This window comes from Lactuca virosa, chromosome 8, assembly GCF_052849685.1.
Source record: "Lactuca virosa cultivar CGN04683 chromosome 8, Lactuca_virosa_CGN04683_v6, whole genome shotgun sequence".
In the NCBI taxonomy this organism is placed as follows: domain Eukaryota; kingdom Viridiplantae; phylum Streptophyta; class Magnoliopsida; order Asterales; family Asteraceae; genus Lactuca; species Lactuca virosa.
Window position 1 is genome coordinate 108,033,753 of NC_136433.1, and position 11,755 is coordinate 108,045,507.

At 34.4% G+C, this 11,755-nt stretch overlaps 1 protein-coding gene across 1 annotated transcript; it reads left to right on the plus strand.

Moving 5' to 3' along the window:
- The first annotated feature begins 558 nt into the window (after window positions 1-558).
- Window positions 559-1,131, plus strand: LOC145130704 (uncharacterized). The gene is made up of 2 exons (XM_079065482.1): window positions 559-894; window positions 955-1,131. The coding sequence occupies exons 1-2, from the start codon at window positions 559-561 to the stop codon at window positions 1,129-1,131; spliced, it is 513 nt and encodes a 170-aa protein (XP_078921608.1).
- The last annotated feature ends 10,624 nt before the right edge of the window (window positions 1,132-11,755 follow it).

Sequence of the window (11,755 nt, forward strand, 5' to 3'; positions counted from 1 at the left end):
CCGACGATGAAGCTTGATATTGCTAAGTATGTGGCAGAGTGTGTGACTTGCGCGAGAGTTAAAGTGCAACATCAAAAACCATATGGGAATTTGAAACCTTTACTAGTACCCATGGGTAAGTGGGAAGACATCACCATGGATTTTTTGACAAAATTGCCTAGGACGAAGAATGGTCACGGCATGATTTGATTGATTGTGGATCGATTCACAAAAAGTATGCATTTCATAGCAGCCAATGAGAAATGGTCTATGGATAAGATTGTACAAGTTTATGTAAAAGAGATAGTGAAATCTCATGGTGTTCCCCTAACAATTATGTCAGACTATGACAATTTTTGTTTTACTTCTTGATTCCGGAAGATTCAACACAAAGAGATGGATACAAAACTGTGTTTGAGTACTGCTTACCATCCACAAACTGATGGTCAAAGAGAGAAAAATATTCAAACACTAGAAGATATGTTGAGAGATTGTACCTTGGAGTTTATGGGTACCTGGGATGAGCATCTACCATTTGTAGAATTTTCCTATAATAATAGTTACCATTAAAGCATTAAAATGGCACATTATCATGCGTTGTACGGACAGAAGTGTCGTACGCCGTCTTGTTGGTTTGAAGTCGGAGAGAAGCAGTTTATGGGTTCTGAGATTGTCAATCCAACTACTGAGAAGTTGAAAGCAATCAGAGAAAGGATGCTAGCAGCTCAAAATCGTCTAAAGAGTTATGCAGATAAGAAGCGACAGCCGATTACTTTCAAAATTGGAGAGAAAGTTTTGCTTAAAGTATCTCCATGGAAGGGACTTGTCAGATTTGAAAAGCGAGGGAAGTTGAGTCCAAGGTTCATTGGACCATTCAATTTGCTTCAGAGAATTGGAAACCAAGCTTACAAGCTGGTATTACCGGAAGAACTAGAAGGTATTCATAACACCTTTCATGTGTGTTATTTGAGGAAGTTCACGGGAGAAGTTCCCGATGTGATTCCACTTTTGGAGATGAGTATTGATAAGAACAAAAGGTTGATTGAAGAGCCCGAATCTATTGTTGACCGAAAGACAAAGAAGTTACGACGTAAGATGATCAAATTAGTGCTCGTGCGATGGAAACACAAGTCTGGGCTGAATCTCACGTAGGAGACAGAAGGAGAAATGAGGAGTCGCTATCCACATCTGATTGTTGATGCATGATTCTGGGACAGAATCATCCTAAGGGAGAGATAATTGTAACTCACGTGTTTCTCGCTAGGCATTATTAGAATATGTAACCAACATTGGTCAACAGATGTAATCATTTGATGAATAAATAAAAGAAAATTTGTTTGAATCTATGTGACTTATGTGCTTATATTATTTGTATATAATATCAGGCTAAAATAAATATTAATTATGATTAATACTCTTGATGAAAATCAAAGTAGTCGTAATGAGGATTTCGGGGATATAAGGAACGCTCAAATCGGACTTAGAACGAAGAAGTTGTGATCCGTCGGAGTTTCACGTTTAACCCGATACGACATCGTGTATTGTAAATAGTGAAATGGAGATAGATTGCTTATTGGCCTAAGTAATCTAAACGAAAGTCATAGTATTCGTTAAAGAGAATTTGTTCATATAGAGAACGTCTAAATCTAACTCAGTAAGAAGAAGTTATGATTTTTCAAAGTTTCGGCGCAGCAGTGTGCAGCACTGGTATCAAAATTTAGAACGGTTGATTGTGAGCTGAAACAATCTAAACGAGAATCTAAGATCTCATTAATAAGAGTCCATCGATAAAAAAGACAGTCGAGAACTGACGTCGGACGAGAGAGTTATGAATTTTTAACGGACTTTAACAGTCTATGCATGTTAAAAATATAACTTTCAAAATAAATTCAAAATTAGCCAACGGAGTCTAAATGAAATTTGTAGATCTCGTCGATAGCTACGCGTGGATATAAAACGCGTCAAAAACGGAGCTCGTATGAAGAAGATATGAATAATTAAAGAAAATATAATTTTCCGTGCACAGCCGCGCGCAGAGACAATGGTGTGGTGTGCCTCTAACATACCATAAGAGCCCGCCATGTGTCATGATTTGAGTGGAGCCACGTCATCACCTGACAACTTGTGTGGCGCACCCATACAAGGTGTGCGGCGCGCACCTGCTTTTTTCGCATATAAATAGCCTTTGAAGATCATTCTTTCCTCCACACCTTTAGTTCCTTCTCTCTCAAAATTTCACTTCTAAATCTCGAAAATTCCCTTAGTATTTTAACTTTTGGCGATGCCTGAGGTCCCTAGGAGCTTGACAACTAAAAGCTTCCAGGCCAGAGTTATGCCTGCACAATTTTCGGACTTCTTTCTACGAAATCTCTGTAATTTAAATTACACTCAACTTTATTTTAGTGTAATTTATACTTATATTCATAGTTGTTATTATGAATCTATAAATAAGATTATCAGTGATTCCAAGTCATTATATTGATTGATCTATTTACCGGGATGATGTCTAGGCTGGATTTAGTGAGGTGTTTAAAGTGGGATTTCCAAACAGTATACTATGTATACCAAACGGACCCTACCTCCGATATTATCCTACCTGGTTGTTCCTTACTTTATATGGACGGGGGCCCGTATCTCACCACTAGCTGAGCATGGACGGGGTTCCATATCTCGTTATTAGCAGAGCAGGGGCGGGGCCCAAGATAGGCGAGGCCTTAGGACTGGAGAATATAGTACTGTATATGATTCTTTATGTGTTGGTATGATTATATGTTATAGTTTGTATGTGTATAGCGGGCGAGGCCCAGAGACAGGCGGGGCTTGGAAAGAAACATATATGTATACCGAGCAAGGCTCGATGCCAGGCGGGGCCTGATGTCGGGCGGGGCCCGAGGAAGGGGTTGGGGGCCAGTATATATGTTATGTGTAAGGTATGTGGTGGTATGGGGAACTCACTAAGCTTCGTGCTTACGGTTTTCAGTTTTGGTTTCAGGTACTTCCAGTTGCAGAGAGAAGAGCTCGGGATGACTGCATTGCACACACCATGATATTTAGCCTGGGATGTTTACTTTGATCTTTTGATTTGGAACTCAAATAATAATGTTTTGAAATACTTTGACTCATGTTTTGATGGAATGGTTTGATAACTATGGTTTTATTTAATGGTTCAAAATGAAATTTTTGGTCATGATTTTTGGGATGTTACAAGTATAATAAGATGTTGTAAAGCCTATTAAGAGTTGTTTATGCTTATGTATATGTATTGACGATGACATCCCATGGTTTTTAAATATAAAAGAAATACATTTTCTTCGAAAATGCTTTGATAATATTATTATCATGTTTTTGGAACAAATTACGCATTAATTTTTATACTCTGAAAAAAATAAAGCATAAATAAAAGTTTTAAATTGGCCGTGAAAATAAGGATATCACAGAGGAAGATAATCTTGATTTCTTGCTCTTGAAGGCTAGGGTTCAAAATGGCTAACTAAGGTCCCTATTTATAGTTGCTGGAAATCCTAATTTTAATAATAAAATAATAATATTTTAAACCTATTCAAATCAGTTTCCTTATCAGCTATAAGAGGCTTCCAGAACCCTTCTGGATCCACCCTAAAACCGTCCACCCTATAGGAGGGTTCTAGAATGCATTCCTTGTTTAATAATTAAACAATTGCAATTCACCATTTGCGCATTTAATTAATTCTAATTAATCCAAAATTAATTTCCAATTGTTTAATTCTAAATTAATATTTAACCATATCTGGTTAATTTATTAATCATATAATAAGTTAACAAATCATTTCCTCACTCTTCTAAAATTATTTCTTACTATTTATAGTTCTTGAGGGCAACCCAAAAAAGACTTTGATTTTATTCCATAAGGTTATACGAATTTAATTATGAGCTTAGACACCTAATCCAATAGATTCACCATTAATCATATTTACATCAAATACATACTATAACACACAATATGAAGTTTTTTGGTTCATTACATGTCTCATAATAGTACATGTCATGAAAACAAGTGTCACAGAGGAAGTATGGCATTTTTTCTCTTCCAAATTTGATGAAAGCAATTTGATTTGACCGAAATTTGTAAATGGCATATTTAAGAAGATTTCAAGTAGTGATATAGAGGATTTGGAATGTCCCTTTTCGATGGCAGAAATTAGAAATGTATATGGAGTTGCGGAAATAATATGGCTCCAGGGCCGGATGACTTCACTTTAAATTTTTTGATGGAGTATTGGGATGTTTTTAAACTTGGTATTTTTAATTATTTAAAGGAATTTCAAGCATCGGATAATATAAGTAAAGGTTGCAATGTCTCTTTCATTTCCCTAATTCCAAAAAAGTCTAATCCTTTATTGTTAAAAGATTGACGACCGATTAATCTTATTAGATGCATGTATAAAGTTCTTGCCATGATTCTTACCTCGAGATTTAAAATTTCATTGACAAAGTGATTAGTCAAGAGTAATTCGCTTATGTGATGTGTAGAAGCATACTTGATGGTCCGATTGTTTTTAAATGAGCTTTATTTGTGGGCTAAAAAAAAGTTAAGGATAAAGTGTGTATCTTCAAAGTGGCCTTTGATAAGGAGTTTGATTCTTTGAATTAGGGTTATATTGACTCTATTTTGAAGCAAATGGACTTTGGTAGCAAATGGAGAAGGTGGATATATAGGTGTCGTTCATCTGGAAGAGCCTCCATCTTGGTTAATGGCTCTCTAACTAGAGAGTTTGACATAAAGAGAGGTGTGTGGCAAGGAGACCCTCAAGCTCCTTTGCTCTTTATTATTGTGATGGAGGGGTTAGGTATTTCTTTAAAAGAAGATTGCGTTCGCCACATTTTTCAATTTATTTCTTTGCTTCATAATGGTCTGTATTTATCACACCTCATGTATGCAGATGAAGTTACTTTCATGGATAAATGGTCTAAAGTTGGTTTTAGTAATTTAAATATAATTCATAGATGCTTCTATCTCGCTTCCGGTTTAAAAGTAAATATCAGTAAGAGCAAAGTCTTCGGCGTAGGAGTTGATAATGTAGATATTACTCGTCTTGCAAATATTTTGAGTTGCGAACCAACTCATTCCTGGTTTTCCAAATCTACCAAACCACCGGGTACACCAAAGCTAATCTCAACTTTTTTTTCCGATAGCCGAGACCATTAACTCTTTCACCAACTCCTCTCTATTCCTTGGAGGGGACGAAAAAACATTGCTCCAAGAACAAAACCACTTCCATATCTAATTTGAGAAAGTGCACATGAAAAACACATGATCTACCTCTTCCTGCAAAAGGAACAAGTGGAGGTTAAACCGATACCACGAATCACAAGTACGCCAAACAAAACAATTGACTTTAATAGGAACCCAATTAACCCATTTGAAATCTGAGGCATTATTACCAATAATAAGCTTATCCGCCATCAACCTTCTTAAAGATTGAACAAACAACCACGTCCTATCAATTTTCCAAATCCATTTATCTAAAACATATGTCAAATTTATATCAGCCAAGACAGAAGTCAGATAGACAAGCTCCTCGGTCTCCTTTCCCCTTCCCGGTTGTCTCTTCCACATCCACTAAAAAACAACACTATTATCATCTGATATATGATCCAAAATCTTGCAATTTTTGTTTGATTCAATCTTCTAAAGCTTCGAGAAAAAGTCTTTAAGAATAACACCTTCACACCAATCTTCAAACTCCCATTTAATTTGATAAATGAAAAGCCAAATGCATGAAATTCTACATTTAGCCAAAGCATTTCAGCCAAAGCAATTAATATTATGCAATGATTTAATACAAGAAGACCAAAATGAGTTGTATTCAACTTTCAAATGCCACCACCATTTAACAAGAAGCGCAAGATTTAAAATTCTAAGGCATCCCACCCTAAGATCCCCTTTATTCTTAGGTCTAGTCACCACATTCCAAGCCATCCAATGAATTTTCGTTTTATTCTCAATGTCACCCCAAAGAAACCTCCTTTTGATGCACTCCAGTGACTCAATAACGTTTTTGGGAGCTTTAAAAAGATAATAAAGAAGAAGACTCACTAAAACAAAATTATCAAGAGTAAGTCTTACACCAAATGAGAGCTTCCTCAATTTCTACATTTATAACTTCGATTTAAATTCATCAACAATGGGATTCCAATTCCTAGAAAGCTTCATATTGGCTCCAATAAGGAGCCCAAGATAAGTAAAGGGAAGCTAAGGGCGCGTTTGGTTTTGGAAAATTTTCCAGTTTTCTAGGAAAATTTTCCAAGAAAAATGGAAATTTTAAAAACGCGTTTGGTTCGTTCATTTTTCCAAAATTTTCCAAGAAAATGAAAATTTTCAGTTTTCCAAATTGTATGTAAATTAGAAAAGTGATTTTTACAGTTTTCCAAAGTTTTCCAAAGTTCTAAGATGGAAAATGAAAACTCCTCCGGTTTCAACCAAACGCGTTTTCTAAAATTTTCATTTAAAATTGAAAGCGAAAACTCAACTCTATTTTTTGAAAACATTTTCTTAGAAAATGAAAACAATTTTCCACAACCAAACTCATTGTGGAAAATTGTTTTCATTTTCTAAGAAAATGTTTTCAGAAAATAGAGTTGAGTTTTCGCGTTCAATTTTCAATGAAAATTTTAGAAAACGCGTTTGGTTGAAACCGGAGGAGTTTTCATTTTCCATCTTAGAAATTCGGAAAACTTTGGAAAACTGTAAAAATCACTTTTCTAATTTACATACAATTTGGAAAACTGAAAATTTTCATTTTCTTGAAAATTTTGGAAAACTGAACGAACCAAACGCGTTTTCAAATTTTCCGTTTTTCTTGGAAAATTTTCCTAGAAAACTGGAAAATTTTCCACAACCAAACGCACCCTTTAGGGTGCGTTTGGTTGTGGAAAATTGTTTTCATTTTCTAAGAAAATGTTTTCAGAAAATAGAGTTGAGTTTTCATTTTCAATTTTCAATGAAAATTTGAGAAAACACGTTTGGTTGAAACCGGGGGAGTTTTCATTTTCCTCTTAGAAATTTGAAAAACTTTGGAAAACTGTAAAAATCATTTTTCTAATTTACATATAATTTGGAAAACTGAAAATTTTAATTTTCTTCGAAAATTTTGAAAAACTAAACGAACCAAACGCGTTTTCAAAATTTCCGTTTTTCTTGGAAAATTTTCCTAGAAAACTTGAAAAATTTTTACAACCAAACGCACCTGTTCAATAAGAAGAGGACTTCTCAATTGAAAGCATCGGATAATATACAATTAATTGGTTAAAGAATAGATCTTATTTTAAGCATCTTAGTTGGTTGGATTGGTGTAATTTTCCTTTTTATGTTTGTACTTTGTAACTTTGTCTAACGTCTTGTTGATTCTAATGCATTTACTGTTCAAAAACATTCTATAGCTTACTTGTTTCATTTATTTGTGAAGAAAACAAAAGGGGAGTTTAAAGATCATATCTGTTATCATTTTTGTAGTTTATTGTTCATAACTTAATTTTTTTCAACGCCCACTTGTATTTTTGCGATTCCCAATGGCACTACAAGCCAAAAATCATCTTTTCTGCATGTTCTTCTCCAATCAAACGCACCTTACGTATAAAACTTTTCCATTATGTTCCCACTTGTATTATTGCAATTTGCTTAACAAATCGCGTCTTTTGAGTTCTTTCTTGAACCGAACGTCAATAACTTTTGAAGATTACAACAGCTTTATTGAAACAATAATAAAAAAAACATAAACCGATCAACAAAGGTTGAAGGTTGCGACCTTTTCGGTTTTATCCTCACATATAAAAAATCTATACGTGAAGACGTCAACTATTTGACATTTAGATACGCAGAAATTGTGATTATTTGGCGCAAAATATTGCACATATGTTGAAGGATAAGAAGCAATAATATTAAATGTCACTGAAAACTTTGAATTCAATAATTCCCTAGTTGGGTTTGTTGGCATTTTAATTATAAAGTATGAAAAATCCAGTCGTAAGCCAGCTTAGGGACCATGGAGTCTACCTTTACCATATGACATTGGGACTATAAATTGCAAATATTTTAAATGTGAAGGCATTTTGACCAAGTATTGGGAATATAATGTTGAATTGTTCAAGTTGCTCACTTATTTTTGGACGATTGTACGGTGCAACCATATTCGTAGTTAATATGGCCCCCTACGTGCATGTATTTTGTCGGTTTTAAAGATGTTGTGAACTTATATATAAAGGCTCATAACATTTGTTTCTGAATGTTAATGTCTTCAAGGTTGCAAATTTTCGTTTATAGGGTGTTTGAGATTGTTTATATAAACTTTTTATAAGTTTATTGCGGTTTGTTACTGACAAGTTGATTTGAGTATTAGGATTGTATAAAAATAGTTTATGTTTATTGGTTCAAATAAATAGTTTTGGGTAAATTGTTTCATTTTAACTTATCAATTTATTAGGGTACATTACGGTTTGGTACCGCTGATGCTAATAAGTATTTTGGGTATTTGGATAAGTTGTTGCATTTTAACTTATCAGTTTATTCGTTTTTGATAACTTATAAGCTAATTTAAATATCTTTTTTAAAACTATTTTTTGATACCGTAATTAATAATCACTTCCAATAAATAAATAAATAAACATACATTATACTATTAAATAAATAATATTTTTTTTGAAAAGCAAACATTCTTGAACACCTCTTTTTGAAAGTAGACTTAGTATGAAGAAATAAAAAATCTGAGGAAGAAAGGGCCGAACAAGGAATATTTTTCTGTTGCTTAAAATTTAAATACGAAATTTTATCGGGCTCAGTGCTTCGGTATGTATCTTGGGCTTAAGCTTAATGTAAAATTGTAAGTCATGGATCATCACGTCCAAATAAAGTCTTGATAACATGATGTGGTGTACGGGTTTAATCAGGACTGGTCCCACTAAACCTATTTTTATATTATAATATTATATTATTTTTTTAAAAGAAAAAAAAAAACTTGTAAAAGTAGTAACAATTTTTATCCTAATCAACCAGACAGTTTTTTTTTCTAAGATTATAAAATATGAAGATAAGAAGAGTATGAATAGAGATGTCAATGGGACCAAACGGGAGCGAAAAATAGTTGTCCCTGCCCCCGCCTCCGAAATCAGTTATTCACCCTGCCCCCGAATCTCCTGTTTACATGGCCCCCGATCCCGCCCCTGTTTTGTTTTATAGGCTTAAAATTGATTTTTTTTGCTAAAAAAATTATTATATTTTGGGCTAAAACTATTTTTCATAACTTTAAACGCTTAAAATTTAGTTTTTTAACAACTAAAAAAATTAAAAATCCAACATTACTAAACGACAAATCCAACAAACTTACAAATATAAAATACGACAAGTCCAACCTTACAAAAAAAATACGACATGTCCAAAAATATATGACCAATTCATTATCGTATCGTCTTATGTTGTGAAATGGAAGAAAGTCAATAAACCCTAAAATTAGATAATGTACTCTCTCTCTCTCTCTCTCTCTCTATATATATATATATATATATATATATATATATATATATATATATATATATATAGGAAAGATGCCATGCAGAATGAGTATGATGCACTTATGCGAAATAGAACTTGGTCCCTAGTTGATTGTCCCACTAATGTTAATCTTGTAGGCTGTAAATGGATTTACAGGATCAAAAGGAAGTCGGATGGTACGATTGAACGACACAAAGCCCGTCTCGTGGCTCAAGGATACAGTCAAAAGGAGGGTATCGACTACTTTGACACGTTTAGCCCAGTCATCAAGCCCACCACCATCCGTTTATAAGGTTTAGCTCATGATTACAGTAGAAAGTAACTCAAAAACAAGATCTAGTAGCTCACACATGGTTCACGCAAGAGATAAAGTAAAGAGTAAACTTAGATTGCCTTTAATCTCCTTAAAATCGAAGGTTAGGGTTTTCTCCACGAATTTCAGAGCTTTAGCTGCACCTTTAGTCGCAAATGAAGAGAATATGTTCGAGAGGAACCGTCGGGAATTCCGGTTGATGACGAAATCCCCATGGATTGGTACAACATAGAGCTACGTAGGTACCAAGATGACCTCGGACGAAGCATGAACTATCAAAATGAGTCATTCGTTCACTTGTTTAATTAATTGAATCTTGCGCCAAGGGATGGACCGAGGTACCCTTATGTGCGAAGCTGGGATGAGCGGATTAGTCAACACCAAAATCAAGCCGGAAGAAGCGGAGTTGGAGGAGATGAAGATGAAGATGAAGAATGATATCTTTTGATTTTTATTTGTTTGGTTTGGTTATAGACAATTTTTATTTGTTTTTGTGTGCTTGATTGATGTTTAAACTCTTAGTAGTTAGGATTAAGTAGGAATTTTTATTGTTTTCCTTTCCTATCACTTTTGTTTTGTTTTTGATCTTTTCAGTTGAGGTTAAGGGATGCATGCAAGGTTCTAGAGTCAAGGCTAACCAAGTGAGAAATCGAGTCTAGGCGAGAGGGAAAACGACGTTTTGAGTCACGTTATGAGTCTGATTGAGAGAAGAGTTATTAAGTGATTATTTACTGAAGCAAAATGAGGGAAAATATTAGTTTAATATTACCCACATACATCAGCAATGGACCTGGGCAGAATACATGTTTTTTTTCACTCAGCGGTCTACTCGCCGAGTGCACTTTATGGATTCGACGAGTCCAAGTTAAAATCCACGACTTTTCTGCCAATTACGCTACAACTCGGCGAGTTCCCATACCTAATCGACGAGTTGCTCATTCTTCTACTATCAATCTGATGATTTGATGACAGTTGACACGGCCATTGGTTGTATTCTTTGAGGATCATTTTCCGAAGCTTTTTCCACTACATTAGGAGCTGTACCACACGAGATTTTGACACCCAAGGTATGGATGAGCTGTTCCCATGTCTAAATTCAATTGAAGATGGAGTTTCAAATGAAGAACATCAACCTCGCGACTACTATCCCAGGGGAGTTTGTTCCAATTCCCTCTTTACTTTGTCATTTTCTTTATCATGCATAATATGCAATGAGGGCATTGCATAAATTAAGTGTGGGGTAAGGGTTGATCATATTAGTTACATTAGAATCCTAATTTAGGTATTATTTTGAAATTTTTGCATTAAAATTGATAGGATTAATTTAGAAAATTTTGGTAAAGCAATTAGGACTCCATGCTAGTATTATGTTTGATGATTGCATGAAGACCCAAATGTTTAGTTGAGCCAATATACGTTCTAGTGCATTTGTGACCCATTTATTCTAGTGAAATCATGGGACAAAAACACAACTTCGCTTAGTTTGAGGGATGCAATATGTTTAGCATCGTGTAGCTGAAATGTATCCAGGAAAACTAATACTTTAACCAATAAAGGTTGAAGTTGAGTGCCCTTGCTTAAGCATGTAGGTTTGGAGTGAAAAAAGTGAGTTACATGTGAAAAAAAAAAGAGAATTACAAGAAAAGTTGTAGAATTTTTGGAGCAATCAAAGTATGAAGCAAGATCAAAATTCTAAAAATGTTCAAAAGGTGAAGATACCAAAAATCAAACAAAAAGGTGGTGAATTCAAAGAAATCAAGATCAAATTATCAAAAATTAAGAATTCTAAAAAGCTCCATAGTGGTATCAAAAAGTTGTAATTGTCTAGATTATGTATGCTTGGGTTGCTCAACCAAAAATACCTTGAGGTTAGGAAGTTTTCTACAGATGGATTCGGAGGGATGCATAAAATGAGCATTGTTCAAAAGAAGTGGGAGAGT